Raw genomic sequence first — 23,018 nt, 5'->3', positions numbered from 1 at the left:
TGTCGTGCCTACACTGTACATGTTGTAATTGACTTCTAAATGCAAAAAATATTGTTAGACATTATGAAAAATTGAAAACATACCTCAAACGATGGTACACTGTAAATTGACCAACTTCATCAAAATGGGAATTAAAAATCAAAACAACAATTTTGGTGATTGCAAATTGAGTTATTTAATTGATGCCTTCAAAACTTCAATTTTTGTTATCTCCATTCTATTGCACTGAAAGAAAACATGAATGTATATTTTCATACCATCAAATGTGGAATAGATGTCCTGAAATAGTTGGCATTATCCAATCAAAATGAACATTACAAACGCTATTGCATTAGAATAATTAATGTTAATGCTAAATACATATTTTCAATCTAAAGTAATGTTAACCATGTTAATTTGTCAGATATAATTTTGGTAGAAGAATTTCCATGTCAAAAGTTCTAATTACACTAATGGAAGATAATTTTTTAAACAATTTTTCTTACTGTTTTTCTTCATAAAATAATATATGGCATACAAATTAATTTGTTGAAAATGATACATATTCCACAATCCACAGAGTATAATTTTCCTAAATTCTTAATAGAAAGTACCCCCCCCCCCCAAAAAAAAAAATGTTATCTACAGTATATATTTTTGTTTAGTTTTATGTTATGTAATGTTGATACAGAAAAACCAAAATTAATATTTTTTACCTTTGTTGAAATCTTTGGTTCAGTGATTTCCAGATATCAAAGTAGAGTTCAATGTCCTCAAGATCATACTGTTTTAATCTATCAGCTAAACAGGTTCCATATTGTTTGACCATATCAGCATGAGCACTCCATCTTGAATGCCTTTCATTATTGAATGCCTAGAAATAAAACATAACAATATTTTCCATTCAAAATTTCCTCTTTTCAATCAACATTAAAACATTCACAGATACAGGTAGTATAAAATTTTCACTCCTCATTACTAATATTTCCTGCAGGCTTATCATGAGCTAGGCATTTTTAGAGTTTTGGCTTTTTATTAACCTATAAAGCACAATGGTAGGAACCATAATTATAATTTACAAAACTATTAAATCTAAGAAAGAAGAGATTATGTTTACTGCCTGCTTTTTTTCATTCTTTTTATTTACATAGATATAGGAAGATGTGGTGTGAGTGCCAATGAGACAACTCTCCATCCAAATAACAATTTAAAAATTAAACCATTATAGGTTAAAGTACGGCCTTCAACACGGAGCCTTGCCTCACACCGAACAACAAGCTATAAAGGGCCCCAAAATTACTAGTGTAAAACCATTCAAACGGGGAAACCAACGGTCTAATCTATATAAACAAAACCAGAAACGAGAAACACGTATATATTACATAAACAAACGACAACTACTGTACATCAGATTCCTGACTTAGGACAGGTGCAAACATTTGCAGCGGGATTAAACGTTTTAATGGATCCAAACCTTCTCCCTTTTTCTGAAACAATAGCATAACATAGTTGTTTAGTTTTGCTTACACTAAGGAAGATAACTCTTCCTTGTATTAGTACATGTATATCAAAAGTCTACTGTCTTTGCAGGAATATATTTGTATAGGATAGGTTCAACAGTAAATTGTCTACAGAGAAAATAACCAGATTTAGTCATGCATGAAATTTACCTGATATATAAACATTATGAACATCATGCAATAAGCATCAGTTATATATACATGTCATGTCTGACGTTGTACAAATTAGAGAAGACTAATACAGTTACTTACTAGAGCTAATCATGTCAAGTCTTTATATAAACAAGTTTTACAAATGCACAGTCTATCAAAAGTAATGTAACTTACATCAGGAGCCAAATAACCAACATCTCCCGTCTTTTTATCAACATATGTGATTCTTATGTGTTGTGTGCTCCATCTATGAACCATCATATCCCAAGAATACCCATACAAGCCATTTGTCCAATTATTGTAACCCTAAATAAATAACAAATCAAACATCTAAGAATTATTACATAGCAAAAATGTCTCTTTAATAGTCATGTAAATACAAATTCAAATTCAAATTCAAATAATTTTATTGTACTAAAAAAGGGTTTAACATGTTTAACCCCGCCACATTATTTATGTATGTGCCTGTCTCAAGTCAGGAGCCTGTAATTCAGTGGTTGTCCTTTGTTTATGTGTTACATATTTGTTTTTCGTTCATTTTTTTACATAAATGAGGCTGTTAGTTTCCTCGTATGAATTGTTTTACATTGTCTTATCGGGCCTTTTATAGTGGACTATGTGTTATGGGCTTTGCTCATTGTTGAAGGCCGTACAGTGACCTACAGTTGTTAATGTTTGTGTCATTTTGGTCTTTTGTGGATAGTTGTCTCCTTGGCAATCATACCACATCTTCTTTTTTATATAAATGTATTGAAACTGTATAGTTGTTGGCTTATGAACTATATGTTCGTATCTGTTTTCACAGAATCTGAGATACTCTTATATCAATATTTTAATTAACTCAAAAACCTAAAACTACAACGTCAAGACTTTACTTAAAAACAACGAAACCTACCTTTAAACTTTGAAACTTAACAAAGGAACAACGATATTTACACAAATAACTTTGTATCAAAAAGTAGTCTGAAAAATATAACCTTAATTTATCCATGATCCTTTCACCGACTCCCAGGTTCCAACTGATTTGATAAACAATTATATCATAACCATTCAACCACTATTAGATAAGAACGGCTTCGACAATCCTAGGTTCCTGAAACACCTAGTTCTGAGACACCCAGTCTCTGAAGCACCTAGTTCCTGAGACACCCTGTCTCAGCAGCACCTAGTTCTGAGACACCCTGTCTCTGAAGCACCTAGTTCCTGAGACACCCTGTCTCTGAAGCACCTAGTTCTGAGATAACCTGTCTCTGAAGCACCTAGTTCTGAGACACCCTGTCTCTGCAGCACCTAGTTCTGAGACACCCTGTCTCTGCAGCACCTAGTTTTGAGACACCCTGTCTCTGCAGCACCTAGTTCTGAGACACCCTGTCTCTGCAGCACCTAGTTCTGAGACACCCTGTCTCTGAAGCACCTTGTTCTGAGACACCCTGTCTCTGAAGCACCTAGTTCTTGAGACATCCTGTCTCTGAAGCACCTAGTTCTGAGACAACCTGTCTCTGAAGCACCTAGTTCCTGAGACACCCTGTCTCTGAAGCACCTAGTTCTTGAGACACCCTGTCTCTGAAGCACCTAGTTCTGAGACAACCTGTCTCTGAAGTACCTAGTTCCTGAGACAACCTGTCTCTGAAGCACCTAGTTCCTGAGACACCCTGTCTCTGAAGTACCTAGTTCTTGAGACAACCTGTCTCTGAAGCACCTAGTTCTTGAGACAACCTGTCTCTGAAGCACCTAGTTCCTGAGACACCCTGTCTCTGAAGTACCTAGTTCCTGAGACAACCTGTCTCTGAAGCACCTAGTTCTTGAGACACCCTGTCTCTGAAGCACCTAGTTCTGAGACAACCTGTCTCTGAAGCACCTAGTTCTTGAGACAACTAGTTTTGAACATATGCAACTACTCCAGTCATAATAAGTTCGATTACTCTGCATGTTACTGGTTTAATTAGGATTATGTAAAATTTATGGCAAAGAGAACTGACTATGATTTATTTTTTAAGTTTCTATCCTTGGAAAACCATTTCAGTATAATAAGATTTGCTGAATGGCTATGTAACATGGCACAGTGATTGTTGATTCTATGTCATATGTTACTCACCTTAGTAAGTCCATGTGAGAATGGCAGGACAAGCTGTGTTGCTATGTAAGTTAGAACAATGAATGTCCATATCTGATGGGTGTAACCTGGAGCTGTAGGGGGAGGCTTATTTGATGGGGGGTCTTTTGATTTTGACTCATTTGTTTTCTGTAATAAATTTCAAAAATGTATATAAAACTTGGATGCACACATTATTTTCAGTTAAACTATTGGTAGATCAAAGGATGTAGGCATTCAAGGAATAAATCATAACTTGTCAAATCAAATGTCTAACTTACATTGTGAAAACTTCAAAATGAGTTTTCCCAACTGTATTATATAATTGATATTCAAAACCTGTACATGATATTGTTCTTTAATTGAATAATGGTGTTGACATACAGCACCATGCTGACAAAATGTGCTGAAATAATGTCCATTTCAAGTTGTTAAAAATTTTATTTCTTATAATTTATCTATGCATCTGCCAAGTCATTCTCACAGGTCAGTTAAGCAAAAGGAATGATCATAAATAACAAATTTACTTGAAATATAAAACCACTTTTTATTTTTACTTGAGGAAAACCTTCTGTCAGATGACATTAATGTTTTGTATACAAAAAATGTTAATCCCAAAATTACATAAGGTAGTATTATCATTGGTCCCAATATAGCCTCAATTATAGCTGAAATTTTCAAATTAAGACTAAATGGCCAATATAAAAATGATATGTTAGCTTTGACAATGACAAGATAGGAAATACATATATTTTTTTTTTTTTTTTATGACATCATTATTAGTGGGATTGGAAAACATATAAGCGCATGCATCAACAACAAATATATTTTTTATATTATGTCTGCTATATAGCATGGACTTTAATATAAAGTTTCTAAATTAGCAACTATAGTCACAGTACGGTCTTCAATAATTAGTTAAACCCATACATTCATCAAGGTCATATATAACCTGCCAGTCATGTATACCTTAAGCTTACAATCATGCTGTACACAGAATATAGCTGACCAATTGGTTCCAGTTTTTAAGATACAGACTTGACCTCAAATATTTAGCCTTGATCATCGATCCAAAAAATGAGGTCAAGGTCAAGTTAATCCTGTCCGAAGGCCATGTTGAATTTTTGAGAAGCCATTTACCAAATATATCCTATTAATATGTATAATAAGTGAGAAATATATATGACAAAAAAAATAATAAAAAAATGTATATTTATCTTGTTGAAAGGAGTAGGTCCAGTAAGACCCCTTTTTGGCCCAAAAATACAGCAGTTTTACAAAATTGTTAAAATTTACACTTTTAGTTATTTATTGGACAGTAGAATGCTTCTGCTAATTAAATATGAGCTGTTTTTGACAATGCAATGCACATATATCGGGTACTAGCACCATTTAGTCATGCTCTCCCACCCGCAAAGTGGAAAGGGATTTATATAAGTTGCAAAACTTGTTTCCCAATCCACTATAAATAAAAATGTTTAAACTAAATTAGTCATGCTAAATTACTGAAATCTTCACAATTCTATCATTTCAGTTAAATTTTAGATGGGTTTTGTGTAAAACGAAAGTGGCCGCATTTGTGTTCATCCTTAATATTGAAATGTAAGTTGTATTTTATCATAAATTACATAACATATATAAAGGTTTAGGATGAACACCGATGCAGCCACTTTCATTTTTGACAAAAAACATTTGAAAAGTGACATTTTACGGCATATTTGGTAGATTTTTCATATTTGAGCTCAAATCGAATCATTTTTAATAACTAAATCAGTTAAAATCTTTCACATAAACTAATTGATTCAAATGAAATAGACACTTAAGTGTTTAAAAGTCAAAATCTTTTGACAAATGAACCTGAAATTTGAGGCCAAAATCTGTCCTTACTGGACCTACTCCTTTTCAAATCAATAAAATTATTGAAAAACTTTTTAGATTTCATTTATCCATTGAAAGATTTTATTTTTACCTTTTTTCTATTTTCTGGTTTGATATCTTCTTTACTATAGATACAATAACTACTTGTCTGTATTGCATCATCTGAAGGTAAGACAATATTTATCCACTGAGGACATTTACGGAACAGCAACCTTGGCCAATCAGCATAACAATATATCAACATGGTCGCTAACATGGTATAGGAAAACATGCCTGTAAAAGAATTATATACATTAAAACTAGAAAACTCTACCTGGGGTCTGTTATTCAACTTGTCATTAAATTAAACAAGTCTCCATAACCATTCTCACTAGAAAAATAGAGTATATAACTACGTGTGTTTGTAATGTTGTTGTTGTTGTGAACTTTATAAGTCTATCTATTTTTTATTAAATAATATCTTCTTTTTTTTTAAATAAATAAAAAAACAACGTTCAAGTTGTAAAGGTAGTGTTTAATTCCATATATTATTTTTGGGTTCATCATTTGTTCATTGAGGAATATTATCAAATGTTAATTGTTAAAGTTTAGTTTACATTTTTTACTGAAAAATAATGAGTGTTCCTGTTTTATTTATAAAATCAATGCTTAATGGACACAAATAAAAGATTTAGAATAGCTGGGGGTTTTAAATTAAAATTGATAAAACAAAAAAATGTCCATAGTACACAGATGCTCGACTTGGACTATCATTTTTTTTGTTCAGTGGACTGTGAAATAGGAGTAAAAACTGTAATTAAAATTAAAAAGATCATATCATAGGGAACAAGTGTACTAAGTTTCAAGTTGACTGAACTACAACTGCATCAAAAACTACCTTGACCAAAAATTTTAACCTGAAGCAGGACATACAGTAAAATGGACAGACAGACCAAAAAACTGACACACAGACCAAAAAACACAATGTCGCCCTACTATGTAGGTGGAGCATACAAATTGAATGATGCACCAAAATGTAGGTTATATCATACTTTTGTCAAATATATTATAAATAGTATTGGTCAGAAGATTTTTTCAAGTGACAGATTATGACAATTTTGTTCCGATTATACATGAAAAACCTATTTCGTGTGATAGAAAGAAAACTAAAAAATAAAAATAAATATGAGAAGATAGCTAGTAAAATGTGCATTCAGGAAATAAAATAAAATTAGTGCGACTTATTTTCAAGCTGCATCACAAACTAGGTAACAAACATTCTTGTTTAAAAGTTAAGTTATCTACCCTTATATGCTTAAAAGTTGAGAACAAAATAATTAACCAAAAAAATTCCCTAGTTGTAAAAACAGTCCTTAAAAACAAAGATTTAAACACATATTTTTTCTTCATTTGGATAAAAACATAACAAATGAGAAATAGTTTCGAACACTTCCCCTAAAAAAATAAAAAAATAAACAGAGATTTTTCTTCATTGATGTCCATCAATTAGCTGTAAAATGTTTTGAAGTATGAGCTCTATGTTAATTTGGCTATTATCTAAATATAATTAGGTCACTTGATCAGTCAGATTACTCCATTACATAAAAAACAACGTTTATGTTTTCTAAACTCTTTTGATCAGAATTAGAAAAAAAAAAAAAGTATTTAATGATATGTTCATCTATAAAAAAGATGATGTGGTATGTTTGGCAATGAGACAACTCTACACAAGAGATCAAATTAGAAAGAAATTATCAACTGTGTAGGTCACTGTATGACCTTCAACAATGATGACAAATGTATACATTTCTTTCATTTTTTGACAAATTGCCTGGTCAAATGAGCACTTAAGCATGCCTTCTTCTTTAACATAAGTGTATACCAATCTTTCAAAATCTTCTTTTAATTCTTTGGAATAGAACTCACTTTACAACATTAAATGCATCCCCTCCCTAATAAATCATTAATTTGGTATTTCATTAATGGTTGTTTAGGGAAATAGAACTATCTATATAAACATACCTATACTGAACATTTGAGAGTTCATGAAATGGAATGATCCAACAAAGAAAAATGCTAATGGTCTAGTCTTGTCAAAAAATAACAAAAATCCTGCAAACATGTCTAATGTTAATCCTCCAAGGTGTACAATGTATAGATCTATCTGATCATCTGTCATTAGTAATCTGAAATAAAAAAAAATATGATTTACAGAAAAGGATTTAAATGTAAATCTAATGAAAACTTAAGTTTAAGTTACATAATTTCAATAATTTACTTTTGCCTGAGTCTGTGATAGATTTAAATAACATATACATCTATATACACTTTTTTTATCGTAAGTCTCCAGACGAGAAAAATATAATATATTAAATTTACCCATTTCCAACCAACAAACATTTTTCACCATTTCACCACTGCCCTGGGTTACAGGAGTTTTAGGATCCTGCTAACATGTTTAATCTAACCAGATTCTGTATGCATGTGCTTGTCCCAAGTCAGGAGCCTGTAATTTGGCGGTTGTTGTTTGTTGCTGTATTATTATACATAATTGTTTTTGTTAAAAAAACTTGTACATTAATTAAACCATTAATTTTCTCGTTTGGATTGTTTCACTTTTGTGATTTTGGGACCTTTTATAGCTGACTGTGCAGTATGTTCTTTGCTCATTGATGATTGAGGCCATACAGTGACCTATAGCTATTTATTTCTGTGTCATTAGGTATTTTATATATGGAGTCGGAGAGTTGTCTCATTGGCAATCATACCACAACTTCTTTTTTATAACCAGAAACAGAATAAGAAAATTTCAATAATTTAGAATCAAAATAAAGTTTTAACTAGCAGTTAGTTAATTAGCCTTGTAATAAATGGGTCATACTGCTGGTGCTAAAATACTTGTAAATATCCTTTCATTTTTTTAAAATTCCAATTTTACTGTACATTGTGAATAAGGAATATAATGTACCTGAATGGGTCAAATACCCATTTCTTGGACAAATTTGTCATGGAATACCCAAACATCCAGTCAAGATCCAACTTCTTAATTCCAGCATAAAAATATACAAGAAATACCTACAATCAGAATAAAAATATACAAGAAATACCTACAATCAGAATAAAAATATACAAGAAATACCTACAATCAGAATAAAAAAGAGTGAATGACTGCTAATGTCAGGTGGCAAGCATAAAAATATACAAGAAATACCTACAATCAGAATAAAAAAGAGTGAATGATTGCTAATGTCAGGTGGCAAGCATTACAAGCAAATTTAGGAAAATAATTAAAATGTTTATAAGATGTAAATTTAGCCTGCTCTACAATACATCAACATGTAGAGATAAAGTTTTAACCTGAGAGTTTATGAGATAAAGGTCCCTGTGATGACATCTTACTGCTTGAACAAATTATTCTAAGCAGACCAGTCTTCCAAACTACATGTATTCTTTAAAAGGCTTCCTGCTTTGCCAATTAGCAAATAACACTATTTAATTTCAAACCAAAGACTTCTTTCACTCTTAGTCATGACTTAAGTCAAAGATGCCACTACAAGGCCATTATAGTGTGTTCAGAATTCAAGGAGTAATTGGTCAGCATAATATAAATGAATTATGATTGAGCTGATATTGTAAACTAGTGGATTGTTTGTAAAAACTATCTTATTGTGTTACCATAACCAAGCTATTTCCAATTAAGTTTTGACTTTTGTAAAACACATAGTATTGAGAACCCTCTTTTTAAATAAAAGAAACTATACTTTGTAAAGGCTAACAATAACATTATCTGCATATGTATTTTTAACTGAACGTAGCCCATCACCAAATTTTTGTAAGACACCCATATACTATGCTTGACCACTGTATTAAGTTGCAAGACCAACTTTACACGACACTTCATTGCTGTTGAACTTCAAAGCATAAAATAGCTAAATGCCCAAATATCACATTTATAATTTTAAGTTTTAAATTCTAGCATGTTTAGTGTGAAATTTAGGAAGTTTCAATTGTCATTCAATCATAAGAATAGAAGGAATGACATTTATTTTTAAATAAGATAAATATCATCAAAATCCTTCCTAAATAATAACATCTTTTTGTGTCACTGTAATATCCTTCAAGAAATAACATGACATATATAATGTAGCAATTACAGCAAATCTCTTTATAATAATTACTGTGGATTCATTGTTAATCATGCATGCCCGCCCGTATACATACCCATTTAATTCAATAAGATGAAGTGCCAAATAAGCTCACAATATGAAGTGTTTGCTGCGTTCAATTTAAGTCCATAATTTCATTGTTAATGAAAACCCGAATATAATTTGGACAAACAAAAAAAACAATAAGGAAACTAAAATGGCATCAAACTGTAAATTTAATCTTGACTCATCAGGATGTTAGGCATGGTTTACTTATATATATATATATATATATATATATATAAGCGAGGGAAGAACCATAAATTTGCAAAAGCAAATTTACAGATCTAACATTGTTGGGTTGATGTTTAGAGGAGTTGTATATATATATTTCTCTAATTCTATGGAAATTTATCCCTTTTCGAACCCATTGTATAAAAAAATTTAATCAACGTGTGGTTGCTGGTGATCTCAGAAGATCATTGGATGATTTTAAGGGTCACAACCTTTTTGGCTGACTGGATGAACCAAAAAATGATACAGGTGTTAATGAAATTAACAACTTCGTGCAATGTGAAAGGCACTAGAAGGGGATTTTCGGTAAACAAAAAAAGAAAATGTCTTTTTTATCATTAGAGAAACAGATTCTTACATAGTTACTCGTGGATTATCGGATTTATCCAATCTCGATAGTTAAATTATAAATTTTAAAGTACTCGCCGAGGCGACTCGAACTTTAAAATTGATAATTTAACTATCTCGATTGGATAAATCCGATAATCCACGGGTATCAATGTAAGAATCTATATATATATATATATAGCGGATGTGCTCAAGTGGTCTAGAGCGCTGGACATGAGGCTAAGCGATTGGTGCTGTAGTGTATCAAAGGTGTGAGTTTGAATCCCGCTGAGGAACAGACAAAAAATTTGTCAGTAGAAAATCTAACTCTAACACTGTTTGGTGTAATTTTCAGACTTATGTAAAAATTATTGCAAAGGATGCACATGGTGATTTTTATAACACGAAGTAATAATAATATTAGATGTATGTTTCATTATAATAATTTACTCTGATTTGCTACCTGCACATCACATGTTATCCCTTAAACAATTGCATTACTCAATAAAACTTATAATTTATGATAACACGTGGTACCACAATAAAGTGCACAGGTGAATTAAAAAAAAAAATCATAAAACTTATGTTTTCATGATCATAGCTAACAAATGTATTTATACGTATTGAATGCTTCTTTTTGTAATTTCATAGGGTTGTAAAAGTGTTGACTGTGCATACATTTTAAGAATGAAGCACTTCCGAGCTTCGTACAAAATGTACTTCGGTTAACGCTTTTACACCCCAATAAAGTTACAAAAAGCATTCAATTCTTAAATGTAGAAATACAAACCAAATAAAAACACTTAAAACTGAAATAAAATTATATTCCTTCATTATGATGAAAAATTATATAAATAGAAATTTGCTAAACTAGATTGTTGTAAATTTCTGATATATAAAACTCTTAAACAAAGTGGTAAAATAAAATCATATTTTAATTCTAATATATTTGAAAACAGATGATTAGATTAAATGATCATAATTTTTAAACATGTACAGGTTTATACCTTTTTTTCTGATTAGTATTGAGCTTAATGATGAGTTAAGCCCTTTTCAAATAATTTTTACATTTTAATCTTATTTTGTATTGTCACACCGCTGTCCAAGGTTAGGGAAAGGTTGGTGCCTTTAAACATATCTAACCCTATCACATTCTGTATATGTAGGCTGTCCCAGGCCAGGAGACTTTAAGTTGCACTTTGTAAATACAACTGTTTCTTAAACCAACATCTCTTTTGGGGAGATTATATAATAGTCATAGATAATTAATTAAGTTTACGTACTGGTTCCCAGATATCATCTCTGTTTCATTTCGTAAAGACATAACTTGGGAAAGTTACCTGTAAATGTGCATATGCATACTGGTCAAATTGAAATCTGTGGGAACCCTAAAGTCAAGGTATGGATAGTAAAGTATTTTAGTGTAAGTTTAAACTCTTAGAAGTTAAGGGCATATTAAAGTTGAAAATATACTGCACAGCCCTATATTTTGACCTTTGAAAAAAATAGTAGTCACGAGTGCATATGAACTTTCCATTCTAGACTATATATTTTTTTCAAAACTTCATAGTAAAAGTGGTACAGTTTTAGCGGTAAAATGGAGTTTCTATGGAAAATTGCTATGTAGATATTTATATAAATGCAAACTCCACCTGTAGTTCTGTGGTTGTTGTTGTTTCATGGTAGTCATAATTGTATTTTTTTGTATAGTCATGAAAATTGTTTGTCACTAATTTGCCTGATAGATTTCTCAATTAAAATGTTTCATATTTTTCTCATTATTGAAGGTCATTTTTAATTGCTTACTACCACTTCTTTGACCTTTGGCGGACATTGGAATGTAAAGAATAGATATAACACATTTATAAATATAGCTCAGAACTAATCTATTACCTGAAATCTAAATACAGTATAGTTCCACAGAGGAACATGACTGTTTCTGCAGCTCTTCCATAGCAATCCATCAACAGACCAGTAACGGTTAGCATCACAGAGGAAAAACATGACCGATATCAAACCATAAAGATAGGAATGATTGTTCCACGATGTCTTGTCAAGTAAGAATATGTACCAGTAAGGCACCATAAATAAAATACAGCTCAGACGATATAAAAATCCTAACATTATCCCAAAGGCACCTAGGAATAAAAAAAAAATAATTTTATATACAAGGTTAACTTTCACTCATGGTCATAGTTCAGAGATTTATATTATAGGTCTGTAACCTCCTTGAATTGTATCTTGACCTGTGCGTGAGACTCCCCCAATGGTTGTTTGTTTAACTGATACAGAATACATCAGCCATATAAAGACAAATCATAAAAAAAACACAAACAAAACCAAACAAACATCTACATCACATCTTAACTATTTTTGTTATTGAGTCAACACACAAGCTGTATCACTGAATTAAACTCATATATATATATATATATATATAACTCGTCTAAACATCAACCCAACAATGTTAGATCTGTAAATTTGCTTTCGCAAATTTTTGGTTCTTCCCTCGCCGGGATTCGAACCCATGCTACTGTGATATCGTGACACCAAATCGCCTGCACTGCAGCCGTCCCGCTAGACCACACGACCACCTGGGCTATATATATATATATCAGTATTCTTTAAATGGAATTAATATTGGATTACCTCCCTTACACTGCTTTAACTTGTCTAAAATTGTCCTTTAACCAGAAAAAAACTTGTTTTCCCCCCTTTTTTGCCCTTATTTGCTGAATGATTTGAGCCACAACCCCCTGTAAGCATCCCTTTGTAGTATGGAAACTTGTGGTAGAATTTCAGAGAGATTTATACAGTTACACACAATTTATTGTCCTGAAACTAGATAAATGCTTCTTTTGGGCCCCTAATTCCTAACCCTTTAGAACCATAACCCCCAACATCAATCCCAACCTTTCTTTTGTGGTTATTATCTGGGAACCATCTATCTTTGGACAACGCTGACAACGACACTGATGACACTGTGATACCAATTTTTATTTTTATTTTTGCAGTCATATAAAAATTAAACTAATAATTGTTGCATGATGTCAGAAGATTATTCAGAGAGATCTAAGGGCAATTCAGACACAATTCAGCTTAATATTCAAGATGCAAAATATTCTTGAATGATCAATTATGTTATTGATTTTTGAAACTGATTTTTCTATGAACAGTCGTTTTAGTATATTTGTACTCTTACCTAACCACATAAATCCATAAACTATAAACATCCACTGAATTGGAAGTGGTTGCAGGAAGTTAAAGAAAGGGAAGTAACACACATTTTGTTGAAATCTCACGTCAGCATGTCCTAATCCTCTCTCTTGTGGTATGTCTATTACCATCAACAACCCTGAAATAAAGTCATATTACTTGAACAGATATGTGTAACCTTTCAAAATAAACCTGATTTAAGAATATTTGCAATGCAATTCATATCCTGGATAAAGTAACACAATATAGAGGGGGGACCTTTATCTGGACTCTGGTATCAGGTGTTTTTACGCACAGGATTTCACTATCTGGGAATTCTTTTTCAAATTTCGGGATGGCAGGGTTTTTATTTTTTTTTAAATTCGGTACTTAGGATTTCATGTCAGGACCCCTCCTACCACCAATATACCAGGGTTCATCTAGGGTAAATAAAATCTTCCAAAACAAGCACTGAAATAGAGTTGAAAATTTGACAGCAAACCAGGTTTTATTTATATTGAAGGTAACCATTGCTGAATTTGAAGAAAGCAGCTTTGAAAATATAACACATTTGGAATGACCTGTCCTTTAGTTAAGTGTCATTTTAATATATCAACGACAATATCTCGATCCTCAACTGGCATTGAGAAAATCATCAATATTGAACTTGACCTCCATTTAGTCATAGCCATAGGTGAAACCATATTGAGAGCCGTGGTGTAGTGGTTAGTGCATCGAACACTAACGCAAAGGTTCCTGTTTCAATTCCCGTTCAGGATGAAAATTTCAGGAACTCAATTTTTGGCTCTCCCTTGACACCATTCGCGAGTATGGTCTTGAGGAAATGATGATAGTCCGTCGGAAGGGGACAATAAATGGCTGACCTGTGTTAAGAGAGAGTCATATCTCTTGCACGTTAAAGACACCCTTGTAGATTTCGAAAAAAGAGTAGGCTAATGCTGCTACAAGGCAGCAATCGCACCCGCAAAGTGGAAAGGGATTAATATAAGTTGCAAAACTTGTTTCCCAATCCACTATAAATAAATATGCTTAAAGTAAACCATATCAAAACTTAACAAGTATTAGTTGAATGGTTCATAGGGTATTGCACAGAAAATGTTGCAGCCACTTTTATTAGCCTGCCTCCTGTACATGTACTTCTACATTTAATAACACATTTTTCATATAAAAGATATAGAAAGGAATTAATGTTCTGAATATAAAGAAAACAGATCATCAAATATGTTGAAAAATTAATATGATACATTATTTTTAGTATGAAAACACTTTCTACACTCTTTGAATGTTTTCTTTTATGTAAGTTAACAAATGAATTGTGAAATAATAACTTGTGGCATGCAACATTTAAAACTAAAACAATTTTAATTACTTAAAATTGAAATTTACTGAAGAAAAAGATACTTAAAAATATCTGATCTTTGTTAATTAACATTTAAAAGTCCAAATAGACTGAAATTAGTCATGCATGGCAAATATGTTAATTTCTGGGTCTTTGAACTCTACAGTACAGGTGTACATGGTGTTAAAAACATCAAGAGTTTATTTGTCTTGCAATAAAAATGCTTTTTATATTATTAAATATAATATTTGATTGACATAAATCGATGAAAATCAAGCCTTTCAATAAAACTTTATTAACACTCTAGACAGATAAAACTGTAAAAATGATAGATATATTAAAATATTTTACAAAAGTTGATTAATATTTCAATATTTCTATTTCTATTTTGTTTTTAGGTTTGGGTCTTACACCACCACCCAAAATATAAAAATAAATTACAGCAACAAACGTATGCTAGATATATAACATGTACAAACAACAAGATAGTTAATTGTATACTGCAGACAGAAAATATAACAATTCTAACAAAGGATACTGGATGCATTAGACGACATAACAATATTCTAACTTACCAAATACTATCCTCATGATCCCAAAGGGTGCAAGTCCATTGGACGACACAACAATATTCTAACTTACCAAATACTATCCTCATGATCCCAAGGGATGCTGGATCCATTGGACGACACAACAATATTCTAACTTACCAAATACTATCCTCATGATCCCAAGGGATGCTGGATCCATTGGACGACACAACAATATTCTAACTTACCAAATACTATCCTCATGATCCCAAGGGATGCTGGATCCATTGGACCACATAACAATATTCTAACTTACCAAATACTATCCTCATGATCCCAAGGGATGCTGGATCCATTGGACCACACAACAATATTCTAACTTACCAAATACTATCCTCATGATCCCAAGGGGTGCTGGATCCATTGGACGACACAACAATATCCTTACTTACCAAATACTATCCTCATGATCCCAAGGGATGCTGGATCCATTGGACCACATAACAATATTCTAACTTACCAAATACTATCCTCATGATTCCAAGGGATGCTGGATCCATTGGACGACATAACAATGTCACAAGTGATCTCCATCTCTTACATTCATCAAGAGAAAAACCAAACAAACTTTCAAAAGTTGTCTTGTTTGTTGTTTTAACTATCATTTCCTTCTTTTCCTTCATTATGTATTGTTGTCAGTAGTATATTGAGCTGATTGTTTTTTCATTCAGTTATCTAATCTATAAAATATTAATTCAAGTAACTAAAATAATATAAGAAATTTTAAACTGTTACAACAAAATGTGCATGCCAGGTTTTTTTTAAGTCTTGCAAATCATGAAAGGTCCGGTCCTACCATCATTTTTAAAAGTAAACTCTATAAAAAATATTTTCAGAATTTCTTAGTTTATTTTGTTATATTGAACAGATGTTTCTGGTTTATTCATATGCAGTTTGAAATTATCTAATGATAGCAATAAAGCCCCATACAGCATTTTTCTACAATAAAATCACATTTGTTAAATTAAAGGGTTTCATTATGTTTGTTTGTCAATGTATTTGCCACAACCAAAAATTGGTTTTTGTATGTTTTGCAAATAAAGATATATTAAAAGATAAAAAAAAATTGAGAATGGAAATGCTTATTTAACAAGCAATAACTTATACAGTTAGATATAGGAAGATGAGGTGTGAGTGCCAATGAGACAACTCTCCATCCAAATAACAATTTCTAAAAGTAAACCATTATAAGTCAATGTATTATATAGCCTTCAACAGGTAGCCTTGGCTCACACCGAAACCACAAGCTAATAAAACAGGAAAACCAACGGTCTAATCTATTTAAAAAAAGAGAAACGAAAAACACTTAAATTACATTAACAAACTACAAATTGTATTTATTAAAAAAAAAAATGATTTAGATTGAATATAAATTATACTGGAAATGTTGTACATAGTTTGGGTACTATACCATGTATACACACACAGGTTTCACCATTCAGATTTAACCAAATGTTTGCTTCAATTGATGCAAATAAAAAAGATATTGAAATAAATGTGTTTATAAGAATATAACTTACACATTGATCAGCATTATATTCCCAACATGGAATCAAATATGGAGTTGAGAGTCGTTTAAGCTAGCTTTATTTGGCTTCTTTAATCGGTCTGAACTTGGAGATTTACTGGTATTAACATTTGATCATTTCATCTAACCAAAACTGAAAATCAATAAAAGTATGATTACATTTCTTAATATAGTCATAATTGTCATGATTGTAAGGGTTCTATGAATTATGGTCAGATTTTTATGATTTTATCAAATAATTATAGCAATTTGGCATGAGATTCTGGACAATATTCTCTGTGTTCAATTAAATGTCACTTATACATATTATCAAAAGATTGTTTTCTGGCAACAAAATACCACATATGATAAATTTACTTCCCCTTTTTTTATAGATATAAGAAGATGTGGTATGAGTGCTAATGAAACAACTCTCTCATCCACGGAGCCTTGGCTTATGCTGAACAGCAAGCTATAAAGGGCCCCAAAAATGACATGTATAAAACCATAAAAAATACTTATTTCAAGTTAATATTTAGTAATATTTACATTAATGTAACTTAACACACATGAAAATAATCCAGTTAAGAGTGATAAGAGGAAAAGGATGAGGTGAACTATGTCTGTTGTAGGAAGGACTTAAAATATATAATTCTGACATATACTCAAGACGCATTCCATATAGCATGTATATATAGAAACATAAATTACTTTTTTATTTAATTTAGTTCAAGTACCTTTTCCTTCTGGAGTTATTAACCAGTCAGAAGTGAATATGCATATGCCATGTATGCTAGTCCAATTAAAGAAAGCAAACATTTTTTAAACCTGATAATTTTTTTTATACATCATGATACATGTACATGAACATAAACAAGATAGTTGTAAATATCACATCAACGAATCCTTTTACAATATAATTCATAACTTGATCCTACACCATTGTACACTGTGTCAGCAAATTTTTATTTGGTCAGTGAAAATATTGTCCTATATTGGTTAAATATAAAACCTATTGCTTATATAGCCTTTCTCAAATTGACAATGACCATGCACATCTTCCTTATTCTATATTCATTTTTTTTAGAGGACTATCCTATTGAACACAGATGTCCCTATTGCTTTTGAAGTTTTGTGCCTAGGTTTTAGACAAAAATATGTTAGATAGTATTATCAGATAGAAAAACATGATAGATGTGTTCTTGTTTAAGCATTCATTTTCAATGACTTTCATTTGATAGTAAATTGTTGATACTTTAGATTCTTATGTTTGCTTTATACTAAATAACAAATAACAGGACACGATGGCATTCATAATATACTGTAATTTCTAGGGGCATAAATATCTACTATTTTATAGATTTATTTTTTCAACATAATATTGAATGGTCAAAAATATTTCTGATTTAACCATAACATAATTTTTTTTAATTTCATATTGACCTTATATTAATATCAGGTTTGTGTTGCTGTCATAAACATGCTGAAATTTAAATGTTTAACCAAAAATGTCTATCTCACACATCTTTACGGAGAAATTAAATATGAGTCAAGGCAATACAAAAAAAATATAACAAATTTTATTTTCAACAAAACAATAAATAAACGACAACTACTGTACATCAGATTCCTATGCATATTTTTTTTTAATTTGAGGTTTCTTCTGACTTTATTTCAGAAGTTATATATCCATTGTAGCTTAATGTTTTTGTGTTTTTTATTTTGTATATAATCAGGGTGTTGTAGTGTTGGTATTCTCTTTGAATTGATTTACATATCATTTCAGGCTTACAGTACTTATAGCTTACTTTGTGTTTTGATTTTCCTTAAAATTACCAATTCAGGGGCAGCAACCCAACAACGGGTTGTCCCATTCATCTTAAAATTTCAGGGCAGATGGATCTTTTTTTAGCCATGGCGGCCGTCTTGGTTGGTTGGCCGGGTAAAAAAACACAAATTTTAAACTAGATACATAAATAATGATTGTGGCCAAGGTTGGTTTAATTTGGCCCAGTAGTTTCAGAGGAGAAGATTTTTGTAAAAGATCATGGAGATTTACGAAAAATGGTTAAAAATTGACTTTATATATAAAGGGCAATAACTCCTAAAGGGTCAACTGACCATTTTGATCATGTTGACTTATTTGTAAATCTTACTTTGCTGAACATTATTGCTGTTTACAGTTTATCTCCATCTATTATAATATTCAAGATAATAACCAAAAACAGTAAAATTTCCTTAAAATTACCAATTTAGGGGCAGCAACCCAGCAATGGGATGTCTGATTCATCTGAAAGATCTTGACCTGATTAACAATTTCACCCCATGTCAGATTTGCTCTTAATGCTTTGGTTTTTGAGTTATAAGCCAAAAACTGCATTTTACCCCTACATTCTATTTTTAGCCATGGCGGCCATCTTGGTTGGTTGAACTGGTCAATTTGGTTTTAATTTGGCCCAGTAGTTTCAGAGAAGAAGATTTTTGTAAAAGTTAATGACGACGGACGACGGACGATGACAGACGACGGACGACGACAGACGACGGACGATGGACGCCAAGTGATGAGAAAAGCTCACTTGGCCTTTTAGGCCAGGTGAGCTAAAAATGATAAATCACTTCGCCAAAACTTGTTAAAGAAGACCAGACTGGATATGTAATGAATAGATTTATTGGTTTTAATAATCTTAGACAGATACAAGATATCATTGATTCCACTGATTTATATAAAATTGAGGGGGCTATAGTCTTTGTTGATTTTTTTTAAAGCGTTTGACTCTTTAGAATGGAATTTTATGTTTTCAGTTTTAAAACATTTTGGATTTAATGATTCTTTTATAAGATGGGTTAAGACTTTATATAGCCACTGATAGCGATATTCAAACATGTATTATGAATAATGGTTGGATATCTGATGTCTTTAAACACACCAAGGGTATACGCCAAGGATGTACTTTATCTGCATTATTATTTGTTTTAACTGTGGAAATTATGGCTTCAAGATTAAGAAGCAATACTGATTTTAAAGGTGTAAGAATCAAATTAGATTGCAAAAGTCATAGTATAAAAATTTCACAACTTGCAGATGATACTACTTTATTTTGTTGTTCTAAATATTACGTTCATTGGTAGCTATGAACGAAATCTGCCTGCAGGTGTAATACCACCAAATCATGGTACGTCACATCGGGTTATATATGAAAAATATTCCTTTGAATTTGACAGTTGTAGGTGATTAATCCTGCATTTTATTGCAGTAAAAGATTTCTGTGTCATAAAAATATGTCTTGGGATTTTCAAAGCACCCTTATTTTTTTATTTGGGATTTCTATAGAATATTTTGTCATCTTGAGGTTACATAGTGACTTAACAGTGTACACAGGTAAAATAAGGGGGAAAATTTGATTGGTTAACTTCCAGTGATGGTTATTTTCTTATATGCAATGAAATGTTATGTGAAAAATTAAATTGGAAAAATAAAATTGAAAAGATGAATATTAAAATTATTTTGTTTATGGCCAAAAAAATAACTAATTGTGCCCATTTTGTTATGTGATATTTTCTCTATAGTACTGGACAGGATAAAACTTAACTCATGCCAAGTATTTCTTTATTTGAAACAAAGATAAATTCTACACATTTTTTTGAAAAGTGCAAATTAAACAAAGACTTATCTAGGGGAAAATCGATGGTGGTATTACACCTGCATAGTTCCAGAGAAATATTTAAAAGAAAAAGAAAAAAGTTGTTTTAAATTTGTTTGGGATAATAAACCAGATAAAGTAAAAAGAAATTCAATTATAATGAAAGAGGGGGGGGGGGGGGGGGGGTTGGATATGATAGATATAAGGAGTTATTTCACTGCTTTAAAAGCTATGTGGGTAAAAAGATTAGTAAATGATTGTGAAGGAGGTTGGAAAATTATACCTGAGTAAGCACTATTTTTATAATTTTGGGTCATTTTGGTTAGTGTTTCAGACAAACAGTGGGGATAAGCCAGACGAAATCATTGAACACATCCCAGATTTTTATAAAGATATCATTAAATGTTGGAAATTAACTGTTGGAGGTCTAACAAAAACAACAGACACATTTACAGATATAAGAAAAAAAATATTATGGAACAATAAATTCATTTAATTTGAAAATAAAGCTATATTTTAAAAAAATTGGATTAAAAGCGATCTTATTTATGTAAATGATATCATAGATGAACCAGATGCTCCGCAGGGCACAGCTTTACATGACCACAGAGGTTGAACCCTGAACGGTTGGGGCAAGTATGGACACAACATTCAAGCTGGATTCAGCTTTGGATTGTGATTAAATAGTTGACACAGCATAGGTTTCAGACACAGAATGAATGTGGTCTAATGAAATTAAAAATTTCTGTTTTGCCTTTGAGCAATTCACTATGCTGTTGAATATTAAAACTCTCAAAAAATGTTTGAAGAATTTTCTTTTTATTTATGAAATTTCAAATGAGAAAAATTGACCCCCCCCCCAATTTTTTTTTCTTCTCATCCCCCTATCCTTTATTCCAAAACTGATCTCAATTCAAATTTCTAATGGAGTTTGCAACAATAATTTCTCATTTAAATACATCATAAAATATTAAAATGTAAAAAAGAGCTTGTTATCACTGAATGGTAAAGATTGTTTTAATTTATCAGTTGGTAGTAAAAGTGAATATACATTGTTTATTGTATAAAACAATGATTTAAGTTGATTCAACTACCTATTCTGGACAAAGAAGGATAACTCCAGTTGAAATTCTTGCTATTGCACAATATTGTGCAATTAGATATTTCTTGCTATTGCACAATACTGTGCAATTGAAAATACTTGCTATTGCACAATACTGTGCAATTGAAGATTTCTTGTTATTGCTGAGTACTGTGCAATTGAAAATTTCTTGCTATTGCACAATACTTAATATAATAATTTTAGATACTGGTTTGGACCAACTTGAAAACTGGGCCCATAATCAAAAATCTAAGTACATGTTTGGATTCAGCATATCAAAGAACCCCAAGAATTTAATTTTTGTTAAAATCAAACTAAGTTTAATTTTGGACCCTTTGGACTTTAATGTAGAACAATTTGAAAACAGGACCAAATATTAAGAATCTACATACACAGTTAGATTTGGCATATCAAAGAACCCCATTTATTCAATTTTTGATGAAATCAAACAAAGTTTGATTTTGGACCCCAATTTGGACCAACTTGAAAACAGGGCCAATAATCAAAAATCTAAGTACATTTTTAAATTAAGCATATCAAAGAACCCAAAGATTCAATTTTTGTCAAAATCAAACTAAGTTTAATTTTGGACCCTTTTGGACCTTAATGTAGACCAATTTGAAAAAGGGAAAGGCATACATGTATCATTAAGAACCCCAATTATTCAATTTTTGATGAAATCAAACAAAGTTTAATTTTGGACCCTTTGGGCCCCTTATTCCTAAACCAAAACTCCCCAAATCAATACCAACCTTCCTTTTATGGTCAGAAACCTTGTGTTTAAATTTCATAGATTTCTATCTTTTGAAAATATTGATATTGAAGCTTTGAAAATACAACATGAATAACAATGAAAAACAGAATTTGTTTTTGAAGTATCAGGTCACACTTCAAGACACAAGATTAAAGAATGAGTTATATATATACTAAAGTTGTGGTGCGAAAACCAAGAAATATGCTTATTTGGACCCCTTTTTGGCCCCTAATTCCTAAACTGTTAGAACCAAAACTCCGAAAATCAATCCCAACCTTCCTTTTGTGGTCATAAACCTTTTGTCAAAATTTCTTAGATTTCTATTAACTTAAACTAAAGTTTCTGTGCGAAAAACAAGAAAATGCTTATTTGGGCCTATTTTGGCCCCTTATTCCTAAAATGTTGAGATCAAAACTCCCAAAATCAATCCAATCCTTCCTTTTGTGGTCATAAACCTTGTGTTAAAATTTCATAGATTTCTATTCACTTTTACTAAAGTCAG

At 31.4% G+C, this 23,018-nt stretch overlaps 1 protein-coding gene across 8 annotated transcripts in view; it reads right to left on the bottom strand.

Annotated features, from left to right (window-relative positions):
• Nucleotides 1–23,018, bottom strand: part of LOC134724605 (vitamin K-dependent gamma-carboxylase-like) — a 38,903-nt gene that overhangs the window by 12,022 nt on the left and 3,863 nt on the right. For 4 of the 8 annotated variants that reach the window (XR_010108453.1, XR_010108454.1, XR_010108452.1 and 1 more), the window contains exons 2-11: nucleotides 17,033–17,173; nucleotides 15,973–16,192; nucleotides 13,570–13,722; nucleotides 12,261–12,505; nucleotides 8,570–8,676; nucleotides 7,624–7,787; nucleotides 5,714–5,895; nucleotides 3,748–3,894; nucleotides 1,827–1,958; nucleotides 696–853 (exon numbers count right to left, since the gene is read on the bottom strand). Coding sequence is in view for 1 of the 8 variants with exons in the window: in XM_063587727.1 (XP_063443797.1) it covers nucleotides 696–853; nucleotides 1,827–1,958; nucleotides 3,748–3,894; nucleotides 5,714–5,895; nucleotides 7,624–7,787; nucleotides 8,570–8,676; nucleotides 12,261–12,505; nucleotides 13,570–13,722; nucleotides 15,973–16,135 (1,451 nt within the window). In the remaining 7 variants the exon portion in view is untranslated. Of the gene's footprint in view, nucleotides 1–695; nucleotides 854–1,826; nucleotides 1,959–3,747; nucleotides 3,895–5,713; nucleotides 5,896–7,623; nucleotides 7,788–8,569; nucleotides 8,677–12,260; nucleotides 12,506–13,569; nucleotides 13,723–15,497; nucleotides 15,523–15,564; nucleotides 15,925–15,972; nucleotides 16,193–17,032; nucleotides 17,174–23,018 lie in introns of those variants that run through there. The other 4 variants (XR_010108455.1, XR_010108456.1, XR_010108457.1 and 1 more) reach the window with 4 other exon arrangements.

Source organism: Mytilus trossulus, chromosome 7 (assembly GCF_036588685.1).
Source record: "Mytilus trossulus isolate FHL-02 chromosome 7, PNRI_Mtr1.1.1.hap1, whole genome shotgun sequence".
Taxonomy (NCBI): domain Eukaryota; kingdom Metazoa; phylum Mollusca; class Bivalvia; order Mytilida; family Mytilidae; genus Mytilus; species Mytilus trossulus.
Note: the sequence above shows the minus strand (reverse complement) of the source record. Positions and strands in the feature narration are given on the sequence as shown.